The sequence below is a fragment of the Phasianus colchicus genome, chromosome 3, assembly GCF_987193195.1.
Source record: "Phasianus colchicus chromosome 3, bPhaCol1.hap1.1, whole genome shotgun sequence".
Lineage (NCBI taxonomy): Eukaryota > Metazoa > Chordata > Aves > Galliformes > Phasianidae > Phasianus > Phasianus colchicus.
The window spans coordinates 25,189,096-25,205,858 of NC_143438.1; the positions used below are offsets into that span (position 1 = coordinate 25,189,096).

At 44.6% G+C, this 16,763-nt stretch overlaps 1 protein-coding gene across 4 annotated transcripts; it reads left to right on the forward strand.

The window, feature by feature from the left end:
- Positions 1-1,896: 1,896 nt before the first annotated feature.
- On the forward strand, positions 1,897-12,971 carry LOC116226351 (serine/threonine-protein kinase SBK2). Of its 4 annotated transcripts, none has more exons than XM_090137109.1 (4): positions 1,897-3,225; positions 10,151-10,358; positions 11,130-11,332; positions 11,590-12,971. In XM_090137109.1, the coding sequence occupies exons 1-4, from the start codon at positions 3,118-3,120 to the stop codon at positions 12,157-12,159; spliced, it is 1,089 nt and encodes a 362-aa protein (XP_089993235.1). In that variant the 5' UTR covers positions 1,897-3,117; the 3' UTR covers positions 12,160-12,971. The 4 variants fall into 4 exon arrangements, with proteins under 4 accessions (XP_089993235.1, XP_031445065.2, XP_089993237.1 ...); XM_031589205.2 differs by having other exon boundaries at positions 1,899-3,225; positions 10,169-10,358; XM_090137111.1 differs by having other exon boundaries at positions 3,173-3,307; positions 10,169-10,358.
- Positions 12,972-16,763: the final 3,792 nt, after the last annotated feature.

A 16,763-nucleotide genomic window follows, 5' to 3' on the forward strand; every position in this document is an offset into this window, starting at 1 on the left:
AGTGATGTTCTGTGAAAAGGTTTATTGTCAGTTTGAATATGTATAGACAATATGGCTATTGCCACAAACTTCAACATAAAGAGAGCAGTCCTGGTAAAAGGAGCTTGATGTTCATATTTATCAGCCTTCTCTCTCATGTGGCCCTGCTGATAAGCCTCTATACTTCTGTGTTGCTAAAGAGTGCTGTCTTGGATTCAAATACTCATCAAATCTTTTGTCACACTATGTGCTCTTGGTGGCTTTGATAGAGAAAAGGAACTGAAGAGCCATGTGGGGTCAGGTAACTCTGAAATGAGAGTACATACCCCACCACCTAATGCAAAGGGAGCATTCACACTAGGGCCAATACCAGAGAAACGGAGTATCCTGCTGGTGATGTGTTGGAGCAGCCAATTCCCTCAGTGGCTCTTTTCATACTTGCTGAAGCCTGGCAGAGTTATCTGTGAAGAGGCAGTGATGCTGTCTGAGCACTCACTGATAGGAATTCAATCCTGAGGCTTTGAAGTTGTGTACAGTGTGTACTTTGAAGTTCTGCTGCTATTCTGATGAGGGTGAAAGGGGCTGCAGTATATATGCCAGTGAAGAGGAACAAGGAAGAAGTCACTACAACGTCTTTGTGACTCTAGCTGCCATATCTGGCTTTTGGGAATGTTCATATTCCATTGTTTTTCTGCATGCTCCCCTCCTGAGCCACGCATACAAGGGAAAGAATATTTACCATGCTGGTAAATCCAACAACAATTCAGAGGTGAAGAAGGAGACATTTTTGTAATGTTTTCAGATAACTTTGATCAACCACAGTATTTGTGTGCATCACAAAGCACAAACACATTGTAAAGGAGTTTTTGCAGTAGAAAATATTAAACCATCTGAACAGAAGAGCCATTAATACCCACTTGTAAATCCTTCCTTCTTCCATATTTTCTCTTCCTTTTACCTTCACTGTTTTTTTCCTGAGGACTGTGCAGATGAGTTCCTTTTTCAGTTTTTCCTTGTAACTCTGTCTTCAAGCAGATCCTCAGAGACACTTTTCAGTTTGACTTCTGACTTGTATCTCAATTGGAGGCAATGGTTTTATTCTGTTCCCCAGATAGCTAGATTCCTTTTCCTGTGGAACTGTGGTTTATTATATTTATTCCAGAGCTGAATCCTTGGACATTGGATAATTTTCTCTTATATATTTCTACCACCCCAATAGTAATGTTCCTGTCTGTAGGAACACTGAAGGCCTTTCCCAATCACTATACCATCCTCCAAGCCTGAGTGAGAAGGGGAAGCCTTGAGTGGCACAAGACCTTTAGGCCATGTGTCATTTCCCACTTCTTATCCAGAAGCATGATGAGTGCTGGGAGTCTGGCTATGCTACTCCTCTTACCCTTGCATTTCTTTCACCATCAGAGCTAGGTGACAGCAGCCTGACTCTTCACCAGTCTGTGATGACATTCCAGTGCATCTTATCTTGCTGCCTACAGGCCAACTAGAGCCTGTACTGACAAGTCCTTCCCTCCCTTCAGAAAGCAGACATAAGATTCAGCCCTGTCTTCTGTTAGACTTCATTTTTCACCTTTGCCCTCCTTCTGCCTTCCTCACTACACTGTGTCCCCACAGTGGGTATAGAGGCTCATTGGGGCAGCTTAAGCCTTTCAGATCCCTTACATGGTCCCAGCTCCAGAGAACATGAAGGCCAGCACTGTGACACTCCTGTGCCACAACCACAGCTGCATTCATCACTGCTGCAGATACACAGACTGATGGATCTCCTAGAGTGTAAAACTCTGTTCTCTGCAGCCAGTATCTAAGACATGCATGGTGTCCATATCCACAGGAGTTTCTTTCCTGTCCTTGTTCAAGTAGAAGAAAGAGCACTTTAAAGTTGGAGATAAGCCCTGCAGACAGGGATCTGGGGGTTCTGGCTGGCAGTAAGTTGAATGTGAGGCATCAGTGTGCCCTGGCAGCCCAAAAGGCAACCACACCGGGCTCAGAACTGCCAGTGGGCGAGGGGAGAGCCTGTGTGCTCTTCTCTGTGCTGTGCAACCTCACCTCCAGTACTGCGTGCTGGTTGGGTGCCACAGTATAGGAAGGACATAAAACTATTAGAGAGAACCCAAAGGAGGGCTATGAGGATGGTGAATTGTTTAGAGGGCAAGATGTATGAGGAGTGGCTGAAGTCCTTTGCTCTGTTCAACTCAGAGCAGAGGAGCTGAGGAGCTGAGCGGAGGCTTGATGGCGGCTGCAGCTCCTCACAAGGAGCGGAGGGGCAGCGCTGAGCTCTGCTCTGTGTGACAGCAACAGGGCCCGAGGGAATGGCATGGAGCTGTGTCAGGGGAGGGGCAGCTGGGGGTGAGGGAGAGGGTCTGCACCAGAGGGCGGTGGGCATGGAGCAGGCCCCAAGTGCAGGAGTTCAGCAAGTGTTTAAACAGCACTCTCAGACACAGGGTTTGGGCAGTCCTGTTGAGGGACCAGGAGTTGGATTCAAGTTCCTGTGGATCCCTTCCAACTCAGGATAGTCTATAGTTCCATGAATATCAGCTAGGTGGAAGAACTGAGCGTAGATGGAACTCCTACAAGCCATTGTAGTTACCATTAATAATTTCACCTTTTCTGTAACTCTCTGTAGTACTGGTCTGTGCGAGGAGTCTGTGTCATAAGCCCCATGATGTGGCCTTGAGTTGGTTACAGTTTGTGCCTAGATTCTGATGCTCACTGACATAGGCAGCTGTGACCGAAATGCCTTCTTCCCCTCTGGTGACCAAAAGAAAGTGCTGGCCACCCACAGTGGTCCTCAGCCCTGCTGTGCGGGCTGTACTGTAACTTGGCATGGCCCCAGAGCTCCTTTGCTTGTTCAACTGTAGGGACAGCCGAAGCTGGAGGGAAGGTCCGCAAAGGGTGGATCTGCTGAAGGATCCCACGGGCTTGTGATGATCTGACTTGAGCAGAAACAACAGCTCCACCTCCATCCCTATGACACTTCCCTGTCCATGAGCTGGGCGGATGGATAACCCCTTTCCTCCCTAGCGCCCCTTTTCTCCTCCCACTGAGAGGTCACCTTCAGCCTGGGGCGGTGTGCCCCTGGACCAGAGGCTGAAGAAGGGGCGGAGCGTCACGCTCAGCCCTGTAATGCCTGGCAGCCCCTCCGGCTGCTCGACACAGCCTGGTCCCAGCCCAGAGGCAGCAGAGGGGGAGTCGAGGCTGCCCACGGCTGTCTGCCCTGCACTGCTGGAGAAGGTGAGAGGCCTGGGGGAGACGGAAAGGGTGTGTGAGAAGACGGGCTGCAGTCATAGTAAGGAGAAAGAGACTGGACAGGCAGGTAAGGGGGCACAGCTGGGCACCCCTCACGGACCAGTCTCTGGCTTTGTGTGCTGCCATAACATGTAGCCACCCATTCCCGACATTTGGTGCTCAACGTGATCTGGTTGGTGATGAGGTCCTTTGGGCAGCTGTGCCCTAAAATGTTGCTCTGCTTATGGGAGATTGCTCAGCGGTTATGTCTGGTGCGACAGTGCTGCGGTACCGGCATGTTGGTTGGGAAAAGAGTGTGATGTGGCTTGGTCCCAGAGAGATCATGACTGAAGTGGCTGTGGTTTCGGACTTCCCAGAGCTGTCTGTGGGGAGTCTGTGGGGGGTCTGTTCCTGAGGAGAGCATTGCACAGTGCTGAGAAGGAGGCAGCCAGCAGTTCTCCTCAGTGAGACTAGCTTGCTGGCCTGCTTTAGAAAGCAGCTCATAAATCTATCAACAAAAAGGCCAGAAACAATCCCAGCGATAAAATGTTGTGGTACCTTGCGTGTATCCACAGTTTGCACTTGAGGGTAGCTTTTAGGGAAAAAAAAAAAAAAAAGCAAATTCGGGTTAGGAATCCCGAATACATAGGGATAATCTTGCATAATGTTTGATGAGGTTTTTAGGGGTAAATGACCTTCTTCGTAAAATGTGCACCACACTTGAGCTCTAAAACCACCTCATTTCAGCTTCAGTTATTGGTTCCTGCTGTAATGCCTTGAATTAGTGAGAGAGTGTCTTCAGTGAATTTCTAGAACTGGTGAAGGTGTGTGCAGAAGATAAAGTCACTTTCTCAGTATCTATTTAATAAGATAAAAAAAGCTACCACCCTGACAGTTTCCCCTGCAATTGTCTGTACTTTCAGCATTCTCATGGTTCTTCCCATGATTATTCTCTGATCCTTTTTTTCTGTCAAATGTGGTCAGCAGTGTTAATTTGCTGAGTTGTGGTCTCATCAAAAGCATTAAAAAGATAGTATCCAATCACTAATTCTGTTGACCTTCAGACATCAGCCATCCTCCAGAACTCCTCAGGAAATTTATCCTAGGGAAACCAGGCTTTCACATTAGTAGATTTTTGACATTCCAAAAAACACCATAAAAAAAGGAGATAAATAATAATGCAAAGCAGAGCGAACTGAAGGAATGCATTTCTAATGAAAACACAAGTCCGATGGTGCACAATATTCTCAGTTTCAGTGCAGAAGTCACTAGCAGGTGGCCAGCTCTTTAGAAATACAGCTTTCCTAACTCAGCTGATTTTCAGAGATTAAGTTTCAGTCTGTCTCAAGGCATATGCATGTAGAAACCTTGCAGAAACAGAGTTCAGTGTGAAAGGCATATAATCTCACAATAGATACCTTCTTTTATTAGAACTACAAGTAAAGTTGAATGGCTATATCTGGTTTTGGTTGCATTTTGTTTGGTTGGTTGATTTTGCTTTTTTGTTTGTTTAGAGTGGGGCTTAATTTTTAAATTAGTATCTGGCAAATTCTAGTTTCTCTCTCCTTGATGTTTCATGCTTCTGATGCTCTCTGGACATTCTCTTCAGCAAATTGAATGCAAAATTGAATCTGTAACATCAGTAGCTTGTAGTCATTATTCTCTTATGCTTGTCCCTGTATCACTCAGGTGTAATCTGTATCAACTGCAGTCTATTTCTTAAGCAATTCTATATCTTCCAACACATTAAGGCCTACAAAGGAAGTGAGGGCATAGCAGATCTACATTTATGAGTTTACAAAGCATTCGCTTTATTGAAAAAATGGCACAGAGAGTTTAGATTAATCTGATTACCATGACATTTAACTTTTTTTTGTCCTTCAATACCAGAGTGAACTTCTGTCTTCTTTGGTAATTTATAACACTTTTGACATGCGCGTGCACGCGCGTTTTATCAAGCAACACATTATTTATCTAGCTCCATTTTTGTGTTATTAGAAAACATTTTCTGATGATTTCAGTGCTTTTTCAAGATCATTGTCAAAGGTAACATTATTATAATGGAGTCAAAATTTAATGAAATGTGTAACATGAGGACAACAGTAAAACATGGTAGTTTCCACTCTACTGAGTCTTGCAAGTTTGCTTGTTCTTAAATCCATTGAAAACTGTGTGGCTTGTTGATTTTGATCAATGCCAGAATGATATTTTTTAGAGAATGTTCACTGGGTGGGATATTTCTAGTAGGTGCCTTACAAAAAAAACACAAGGCTGAGAATGGTTCAGGACATCCACCAAAGATTTAGTGGTTAATGGAAAAATCCCTGAAGGTCAGTTGCTCACACAACCCTGAAACAGAAATTAATGTGATGGTTTGGTAAGAGCGACACTAAGTGATATGAATTACTTGATAACTGAGTCCAGTCAAGCAAAACATGCTTCACTGTGGGCAGGGGAAAGTGCTCAGGTAGAAACAAAGGAGGCAATACTCTGAAAGGGATGTGAAGAGAAAGCAGAGCTGTTCCCTTGTAAGAAAGTAATGTGGAAAAGTGCTGGAATCATAATGGATTTATAAGGTAGTGCAACTCTTAGTGCATTGTTCTTGCTGAAAGATGTCTGGGGAAAGATGTCAGAGGAAGAGGCAGAAGGTAATTTTGGCTCAATGTTTCAGAGGAAGCATTCCTACAGAAGCAGTCTGTGTTATAAGATGGAGCAGCAAATCTGGTGACGTTTTAGATAAGAGCTGTAAAAATGGATCTGGGAGCTGGAGAAAAGGTCGTATTTTGAGAGCTGGACAGAAAGTTGTTGGAAGGTGGCTAATGAATAAAGAGACTTAAAGGTGTCTTGATCTGATCTGCTTACTCAAAGTACAGTGTGACTACAATTTCAGGAAATATTCTCCCTGTTTTTAAACTAACTGTTGTAGACATTGCAGAAGCACAATGTGACAAATGCTTTGTGAAGCCCATGCAAGGTGTTGATTAAATACACAGGCTGAGTTTCAGGCTGTGCCCTGCTGCTTTTACTCAATTTAAGTAGATTAAATATGTGTCTTCATAGGCTGTAGCCATATCTCTGAGCACAATGTCTCTAAACCCTGCAACGGTCAGAAGGAAGGACACTAGAAAACTTTTCTCTAGATAGCAGCATCAGGCAGGTAAATTCAAATTAGGATATCATATAAATACATAATACACTCAATCACAGTTTGCCTTTGGATCAAGCATGCACGATGGAGGTGCCCCAAATGCTGTTGTTTATTTGGTTTGTATTAATGCTCTGTAGAAGGTTGGACTAGAAAATGATCCCAACATGCCAGATGCTCAGGGACATTTATAATGGAGGACTTTTTCTATGAGGAGAAACTGAGAAAGCTGAGAGTCTTCTGATCAGAGAAGAGGAGTCTCAGAGTTATACAGATACCTAATGGGAGGCAATGACAAAGATGGATCCAGGAAGATGTGCACAAATTAAAACAAGGAATTCCACTTGAACGAGGTAAAACAGATTTGAAGCACGGGAAGGATAGTGGAGGAAAGAACAGTTTTGAAAAGGGATCTGCCTGCTGCCTTCAGTATACCCCAGCCAAATGGTGAGTGTATCTTGGCCAGTGCCTTGAAGGCCTCCTGTCCAAATCTAACCACTCAGCAAAGGGCAAACAGCATTCTAGAAGGTAACAGTGGTATATGCAAAGTACCCAAGCACACTGTACTCACTGGCGGCCCAAATGTAGCCCACACTTAACTTCCTAGTGAAATGTCAAACTCACGTCAGCATTACCTCAAGGATAGCAATGGCCAAATCCTGCAAACTGTTCTATAGTGAATGCAGTTGATTTCTAAGGAATCCTGATCAGACATATGGGTTTGCCATCGTCCCTAAAGCCAATTTTAGCTGATCTGCTTTTCCATACTGGCTATTTCACTGATTCTTTGCTTTGCATCTGAAGAATTTACAAACTGAAATATGTTGACTTTGAGAGCTGGAGTGAGAACCAAAGAAGCATATCCTCTCATTTACGAGAGCAAGATATGGTATAGTGAATATGAGAAAATTATATAATTAATAGAATAGTTGAATCATATATTAAATAATTGATGATAATAAAAACTGATAAATTAATATATATGTGCTTGAAAATTATATCACTATTGAATGACTCATTAAGTGGATGCAATGATAAGATTCCAGTCTTTGGATTAGATAGTGCTAACAGGTGGCCAGCCTTCAGGGGGAGAAATTTTATCTAAGTCAAGTTGAGAAATTAAGTTATCTGAGAAGATTGTAAACCATTTGCTGACAAGAAATTGTATAAGACCATGAATTTGATATAGGAGAAATACTGTCATCAGAAGAAATCTTTTTATGCTTTATCAGAAATATAAATCTAACAAGGCAAGCTGATATCTTTCCTGTTACTCCATTCCCTAGGTAGTACGACATTAGCCTATCTAATATCACAGGGAAGACTATGTGCTTTAAAGGTCTATTACATTTTAATTTTTTTTTTTTCTATATATTCCTAGATAGGATTCTTTAAAAGGCTTTCTCACATATTCCTTTTAATGCCTAAATATGACAACAGCAGTTTGAAAGTGTCAGCATCATGGTGGATACATGGACAGGTTCTGCAATGCCTTTGCTGTATGCAGTTTCACAGGCTGTAATGGCTGAACAGCAAACAGGAGGACATCAAAGCCAAATCTCTAAAATACTTTCCAGAATGACTTTACTTTGTCTCCCAACCCTTCATTTATCTCCTCCCAGGCACACACTTGTTCAATGTTGAATATCCCATGGACTGTGCTAACTTTGGTTGCTATTGGCTCTCTCACTAAGCCAAAGCCTGTTCAGAAATGTAGGGCCAATCACTTGGTACTTAGGAGTTGCATTTAACAATACATACTCTAGGTGAGAAGGGAAGGGAAATGAAGGGGAACAGGCAGTCCTATGCTCCTGTAGAAATCCAGTCTTTTCTCTTTAATAATTATGTTTCTACATTACTGGACTCTACAGATTTCGCAGCACTGGGGGCTAGAAATTGAAGGAACTGCAATAAGCTCTGGTTGCAGGTAGAGCAATGTAAAATCTAAGAGAAAATGCTACATTCTTTCTACTCCCACTCATATTCCCAGGATGCCATCAGCCTTTATAACAATTTGAGATCCTACTCCCTTCCTTAAAGGTTTCATGTTAGTCAGAATGTTACATAGAAAGAGATTTTGAGTGTATGGTTTTACACTGCATCTCTGTCTCACTGCACAGTAAGAGGTCCAAGAATGTTGCAACCTTCAGGCTTTGTGTTGCACTCTGGGCTGCAGTAGGCAGTTACCAGCAGCTCCAGAGGGGTGATACTTCCCAGGGGAGGTTAAGTTGGATATCAGGAAAAACTTCTTTACTGAAGGGGTTGTTAAGCACTGGAATAGGCTCCCCAGGGAGGTGCTTGAGTCATCATCCCTGAATGTGTTTAAAAACTGTTTGGATGTGGTGTTCAGGGACATGATTTAGCAAAGGGTTGTTAAAGTTAGGGTAGTATGGTTAGATTGTGGTTGAACTTGATGATCTTTAAGGTCTTTTCCAACCTGAGCAATCCTATGATTCTATGATTACCCTCTGTGCAGCACTGGTGAGGCCACATCAGCAGGTTAGGTTCATTCTGGGCTCCCCAGCAAAAAAGGGACATGGATGTAATGGAGAAAGTCAAAGGGCTGCAAAGACTATTAAGGAACTGGAGCATCTCTCATACAAAGAGACACTCAGGGAGCTGGAATAGTTTATCTTTGAAGGGATCTTCTTACCTGATGGAAGGGTATAAAAAAGATACGTCTAGAGTCTTATCAGTGGTACTGTGTGACAGGACAAAAGGCAGCGGGCAGAAACAAACTCAGAATTCCTATATAAGCACAAGGAGAAACTTTTTAACCATAAAAGTGATTAAACACTGGAACAAGCTGCCCAGAGCAGTTGGGGTATCTCCATCTTTGGAGATATTCAAAACCCACTTGATCCCTTCTGACCTCAAACATCCTGTGATTCTGTGGTTCTGTGACCTTGTCCTGAAACTGAAACTCGGAGGGTTTCCCAGGACCAGCATGACAGAGTCTTTATTTTCAGAACAGAGTATAGACTGTGGGAGAATGATGCCATTGATACTTTTAAAAGTTCCTTTGTAGTATGCTAGGGGAACAGAAAACAAACAAAAAAATATTTCTCTGAAATGTGTCTGAACCATTTGGTTCTGGCACAAAATGGTACTGATTGTCCAAGTTTCCTTCCTGCTTAAGTTTCTTGGCTGCACAGATGAGTGAATTGGGTCAGAAATGTCAGAAGACACATGAGTTACTGAGATCCCTTTGCCTACTCAATGCATACCACATTTGATCGTTGCTTTTTTATCATGGGCTATCTGTGCCTCTGTCTAAGGCAAGTCCATCTGTGCTGCTACCTTAAATTTTTTCTTCAGTAAGCACAAGGGCTGGGCTCAGTGTAGAAAGACATGGTGTCTGCAGTAGGCTGAGGAGGGCAGGAGAGTTGGGTCTTGCTTCACAATCTGGAACGCTGTTGATGTTTTACTTACTAATGAACATCATAGAGCATAGAATAAAAAGAAGCCTGGAAAGCCAGTATCCAGTCTGTACTATACAGCAAGACAGTTCAAGTATTTGAAATGAGAGGCCTGAGGCCTACAATTAGAGAGAGATGAGCATTTGGCAGGAGGCCAGAAAGGATTAGAAGTTCCTTCAGTACATGGGTCCTCCATATGGTGACAGCCTTTGCCTAGAAATGCACTCTAAAAAAACACCAACTCAACCCTAGCACAGCCAAGAGAGTACCCAGAATCCATGTAGCAGAAATATCCCTTGCCATGGTATAGTTTCTGGCATGTCTGATCCATTTTTGCTCTGTGCGTGTTGTTCTGTTTCTGACTCAGGATTTGGTGTTTCTGCAGAGCTCAGCAATGGCTGAGAACTCAGCTGTGGCAGTGGCACCGACAGCAGCACCAACCATGCTAGAGGAGCTCCTGGAGATCACGGCTCAGAGCCTGGTGCGCACTGAGGTGGCTGAGCACTATGAGGTTATTCGGGAGCTGGGCAGGGGCAAGTACGGCCATGTGATGCTAGTGACCCACAGGCAGAGAGGTAAGGAACTGGCTGCACCTGTGAGCTGTTGCTCTTGGTCTCCTCTCCACTTGCCCACACGTGTGGGTTGATGGGGGCTTGGGTGTTTGGTGCCAGGAGTGTCAGAGGATTTCCAAGGGAACCAACAGGGCAGGGGCCTTTTGGACAGAGACCTTCCCACTGCACACAGCCAGGAGGTAGGTAATGATGGGGGAACAGCCCAGAGCAACAGGCAAGATTGGGATGATGAGGTAGGCCCAAGGGCAAGCTGGGAAGTCAGTCCAGTGGTCAGGACCATCAGGTCTCATGGACATGCATAGGCATGGATATCATACAGCTAGAAACCAGCACCCCAACAACACAGCATAGGCAGGGAGTGAAGCACTGGGCTTGAACTTAAGTTGTTCTTCTGGGCCCACGGATCGCCATGGTGTGGGTGAAGGTCTAAGGTGGGACTGGTCAAGGCAATTAAGGCCTATGAATGCCCTCAGAGCATTGAGAGTACTCGTCTCCAGGAGTGTCAGGTTGAACTGATGAATTAATGTAGCCTGAATTTCTCTTCCCGTACCCACTGTTCCTATGGCATGAACTGAATAGCTCAAAACTCACATGAACAGCAGTATCTGTTTTCTTATCTGGTCCCAGTATGACACACCTCAATATAAAACTTTTGGCCAGAGATCCCTGTGGCCCCTATGAGTTTCTAGGCCCATTTCTGCCCAGTGCTCTCTCTGCCTGGTTTTGATGTGAGTGACTTTCAGGGGAGATCTAACTCATTCTTCCCATCCCCAGGAACTCCTATGGCTCTCAAGCTGCTGCCCAAAGCCAGTACCAAGCTGCACACCTTCTTGTATGAGTACTGTGTGGCACTCTCCCTTGCCACCCACCCTGCTATCATTGGCATGTTTGGAATTGCAATCGAATCCAGTCAATATTATGGTTTCCTCTATGAACCAGCAATGCACAAAGACCTCATATCAATCATCAAACCCAGGGTGAGTGCTGCTACAAAAGATGGGAATTGGGGTGGCAGTGTTTGGCCTCTGCAGACTGGCTGGGGCAGAGGGAGAAAGTCAATGGCATGTGGGTCTTCCACTTCTGAGATCTACAGCTTTGAACAAGATTGGAGCTTGCAAGAACAGAAACTCGAAAGACATTCCCTAATGGAGAGCAAAAATGAAAGCCCAGCACCTTGGCAGGACTGATTAGGTGCTGTGCAAGTGCAACATTGTTTATCTTTCTCCCTCTGCAGGATGGGATCCCTGAACCAGCTGCCAAGCATTGTGCCAAGCAGCTCGTGAGTGCTCTGGAGTTCATCCACAGCCGGGGGCTTGTGTATCGTGATGTCAAGCCTGAGAACGTGCTGCTTTTTGACCCTGAGTGCCGGCGCATCAAACTGACTGATTTTGGGCTTACACGGCCCAAGGGTACCAAGCTCAAACTGGTGGCTGGAGTAATCCCCTACACTGCCCCTGAACTAAGCAACACCACTGATGCCCAGGGGGTGCCCATAGATGCCAGCATGGATGCATGGGCCTTTGGTGTGCTGCTGTTCTGCTTGCTGACTGGCTATTTCCCTTGGGAGCAAAGCCTGCCCAAAGACCCTTTCTTTGAGGATTTCATGCTGTGGCAGGAAACGGGCCTGGAAGAGAACCTGCCTCGCCACTGGAAGCGCCTGACAGCTGAGGCTGCTCTCATGTTGCGGAGCCTGCTGGCACTGGATCCTGCCAAGCGCTGTCCTGTTGGTGGAGCTCTGCGCTATGTCGATTGCCCTTGGCGTCAAGATGAGGGGCGCAGTGAGGAGGCTGCTGTGAAGCCCTAGAGCCTGCTCCCCACAGGGGAGGGAGGTCACCCTGCAATGAGCTGTGGGGCTGAGGGCATCATAGTGGGCCTCCAGCAGTGTGGCTGTGAGATGCCATGGTAACCCAGAGATCAACTTCTCCACAGCGCTATCCCTACCATCATGGAACCAAGCTCCTTCCCCAAGATGGTCCTCACTCTAGGCTCAGCATTGCCCATTGCCACCTCCTTCCTTGGGACTTGAAAATATTTCCTTTCTCACACAGATGAGAGATGTTCACACATGATGCTTCATGTGTGAAGCATCAATTTGTATCCTGGCCACTGGAGACTCCAAGGTGGTTTCTGGGGATGCAGAACCTGCCTTACCTTTGAAATAGAGCAGATATCTTTGTTTCCACGTGTGGCTCTTCTTCTCTTGCAATAAAATGTCTGCAGGGGATCTGTTTGCTGTGGGAGAGCATAGGTATGACAATGCCAGTGGCCTTCTAAGGACAAACTGCTAGAGGCAGGGGCCATCTGACACCACCAGGGCCCTTGAGGGGTGGCTTCAGGTATGTGAGATGGAGGTGGTGGGAGCCCTCAGCATATCACGGTGGATGTTATCTGAGGACTGATGATGATGCTGAGAAGATGGTGGGAGCCATTGTGGCAGGGTGTTGGAGGAAGGACTGTTAGTAGCAAGTGACATAGAAGAATGTTCACAAGGTGCTGCAAGGAAATGAGCAGAGCAAAAGGGTGGATAGGAGCTAGGTGTGAGTGAGAACTGTAGCACTACAGATCTGTGCCTTGCCTCCATCATGTGTTCTTGCATTAACTGTTTGGAGATTTTCCCAACAGACATACATTTTATATCTGTTTCTTTGCTGCCTACTCCTCTCACTATCTCTGAAGACATTTGTGCTGTTAATTCTACAGTGATTGCAACTGCTTGGAATTCTCTTTTCTGCTTTATTTTCTTCTTGTAAAGTTTCTTAATACCAAACACATAGGTTGCTCCATAGGATTTTCCCTCTGAAAGACCTCCCTTGTGAACAGGAAGGAGATACAAGGAACCACAGGTGATGTCTTTATATATTTCTTCCCATTTCCTTCCGTTGAGGAGCAGATGACAGTGGGTTATTAACAGCTGAAGTTACACTTTAGCTGGTTCATGAGTCTCCTCCTCTAGTTCCTTTTATTCAGGAAAACATCCTTTTGCAAACATTGTCATCCTTGATGAAGCACGATTCACCCCTCTCCCTCCATGAGTGGCCAAAGTGCAAAAAAATATGAGGATGGTTTGTCAGGGTTTTGCTGGGAAAGGATAACAGAGGAGCTATAATCACAGGCAGGGAACATTAATTTATCCATTAAAACAATTATGAAGATTCCTCCCAGCAGTTTTACACTGTTGCCTTGCTCTCAATCCTAACCCTCCTTTACTTGGACTACTCCCTCCTCACAAAGCCAGAGCCCTTCTGTTCCAGCATCTACTACCACTTCATCCTTCCTCCTAACCCGAGTCCTTCAGACCCAAGGAAGAACTTCCAGTGGCAGCCCAAGAATACCTCCCATTTCAGCTTTCAGGTCCTAAGAGAACATTGTCTACGATCCTTTGATTCCTGCCTTTCCCTCTAGAAGACAGACCTTCCTTCTCCCATTTCTTATAATCTCTCCAACCACGCCCCATCCCCATCAACACCCCTCTCCTAATCCTAATCTCTGTAGGCGTACATTTTAGTATTGGAAAAAGTTAACAAAGAGAGAATTAGGAGTTAGAAGCTCTTCTTAGTTTCCTACCTTTTTCCTCAGGGAACTGTTGTTGGTAATTCTTTCCAGCTCAAATCACAATGCTGTTGTTGGAAATGTCTTCAGCTCAGTTTTCATTTTCAGTGATTATATAACTTTTAAAGATGTGTTACCTAGCATCCCACCTTTTCTAAGACCAAGGGATGTACAGGCCAGGTAGCTAATGCCTATCCAGTGAAAAAACAATGCAGGATCTAATAGAGGTGCTTATTGAAAGAGAACTAAAGATCAGAAACATCGATTTGTGGAATGCAACCCTTGGTGTTCTACCTGAAAATTGTGTTTGATAAAGTTGTGATTGTTAAAGTAAATCCATAGCCTTATGGTGCAAAATTTTGTAAGGCGTGACTTATTGATATAAATAAAATTATAGTACATTGTATTAGTTAAAACAATACACCATGCAAAGTCATTAAAGTATATGAAGAATTGAGAACTTGCAATTTAGAGAAGAAATAATTGGGAATGGTCTTTGATTATTTTGGTTGGTTTCTGCAGGGATCAGTAATAGAATGAGAACTATCAATTCTTGAACCAGTGATTTGAAGTTATATACAAAACCACTACAGATAACCTACAGATAACACAAAACTGAATAGACTGATAAACAGGTCACTCACCCTATAAGTTTGTAAAACGGGTGTATTCAAACAAAATGCATTATCTTGCAGATAGAAGAAATGTGTTCATGTAGGAGCACATAGGAATAAAAATCATACTTGTACAAGGATTCCTGAAAAGCACACAAAAATCTTTGCAATACCTAGAGGAAACATAAGATTGCATGAGTTCTCATTGTGGTATTCTGCCAAAAACACTGATGGGTCCCTTGCAGGTCTGAACGGGATGCAGAACACAAGGTGGTCAAATCTCCAGCAAAGATATCTAGCAAGATTCCTGCTGGAATCTAAATAGGAGTGCAGGAAGTAGGAGCAAATGATCAGGGTTTGATACCTTGGAGGGAAATTCTGGAGATGGTACCATTTACATGCAAAGTAGAAACAGGAGACAATTTAGCAAAGAACCATAGTGGGACCATTGCTTGAAGCTGTAAGAAGGTATTGTTGCAGTCCTGAAATTTTGATGGAAGGTGTTTCTTCTGCTAGAAAGTTGTGCAGTATACAACTTAGTGATGAAATCAGCATTGTGACTGCACCAAGCTCTTGATGTTGGTGCAGACAGAGTTACAATGAACAAGAACAGCAGCCTGTACCGTGGCCAAAGACGTGCCTGGATCCAAATGCCCAGCCTGGGTTCTTTTACCAGTGGCTCACTCGTAATTGCAGCTGGATTTCTTAAATCAATGAATAAGCAGACCTGCTGAAGCTTATCCACAGGGGATCTGAAAGAAGATCTACTTGTCCCCATCACCCCCACAGCAGCTGCTGGGAGAGGCCGAATGGAACGGAGCTGCGTGCAGACACGCTGGCCCTTTGCATGCTCTGCTGCTTTCTGCAAGAAGGCTGGCTGAGTGCCTGGTGCAGTAAAAGGGCAAGACTTCAGTTAATGTAGGCACAAGGTATGGGGCAGATCTGGTGTCGTCCCCAAAGAGGCATCAGGTGACTGCAAAGGGGAGGGAAAGACCTGGTACTTCACTCCTCTCTGAGATGGAATGAAGAGGTAAATTGGTCAATTACAGAGCTCATTGCACTGTGTGAATTTTGGATGCAGCAACTGCAGAACAAGAAGTGTGAACACAGCTCCAGATGCCCAAGTGCATGCATCCCATGGCTCTGGAGCACATGTGGTCTGTATGGTTGGATGCTGTGGTCAGAGCCATCTCTCCCTTCTATAGATAGACTGAGGAAAGTCACACTATTAGACTGGTTCATGCTGTGACAATAGGCAGAAAATAGGTTCAGCTTTCAGGATCTCTCCAGTTAAGCTGTGCTCATTTCTAGAAGCTTGCAACATATAATCTTCCTTCTACCGTCTGTCATGTCAAGTCTGACACTCTGTTACTTCCATCTCTTCCCACTTAAAACATTGCGAGGACTGTGCCTTAGGTTTATTAGGAAAGTTAGAGAAAGACTAATCCTCTGTATTCCTCAGACTTCTCTTGTAGCACTGTCTTCTGAACAAGGCTCCTACTTGATGCTCCTGCGATATCAGGTGTTAAGAGTGTCAAAGAACTGAGCAACAGAGCCCAAAAATGGGTGCAGGAAAGCATCACAAGCCATGGAATATAACAGGGCAGATCCGACACTACATACTGCCCATTGCTGCCTCCACCTTCATTGCTTTTTCTTGACTTTTGACATTCACCTCAAAGGCAAAATGGGCCAGAGCTTTGATAAGCACAATTAATCAAACAAACAAAACAAAAAATAGGACTGTGTTCTGAGCAAGCATCCTTCTGAGCACAGGAGTGGAAAGAGACAATAAGTGGAGGATAGAGATGGTGAGGATTTGTTACCTTTCGTCCTTGCTGACGCGAGCAGTCTGGCCACAACTGCAGCCCAGTTGCTTTCTTCTAGAGTTTCTAGAGCTCTTCCCTGACTGGAAAATATGAGATGGCTCATGAAGTGTCAGCCATAAATCTTTAATTAAATTTTTTATTACCTGAATCTTATATCCTTGAGTGGAGACATGTGAAGAAGAGAAAAATGGCTTAGGCAGAGAGATCAAAGGAACAGGTTCCATATTTCCCTCATCCCATACTTCGGGTTGCACTGTACCTCACTGCCCATAGTATAACATTAAGTCTCCTTGTGCTCTGATGGGTTGTCAGTGTCAGTGTTGACCACAAGATGAGAACTGGCCACTGCTAAATCCCATAACCGTTCTCAGAGTCCTCGATTTCCCTGCTCACAGCCCAGCCAAGCTCTGCCAACC

Excerpts from the sequence above, each read along its gene's own strand:
- LOC116226351 (XM_090137109.1), top strand. The coding sequence starts at position 3,118 with ATGCCTGGCAGCCCCTCCGGCTGCTCGACACAGCCTGGTCCCAGCCCA. Across the intron at positions 10,359-11,129 it reads AGTGACCCACAGGCAGAGAG|GAACTCCTATGGCTCTCAAG; the intron begins GTAAGGAACTGG and ends TCCCATCCCCAG. Across the intron at positions 11,333-11,589 it reads TATCAATCATCAAACCCAGG|GATGGGATCCCTGAACCAGC; the intron begins GTGAGTGCTGCT and ends CTCCCTCTGCAG.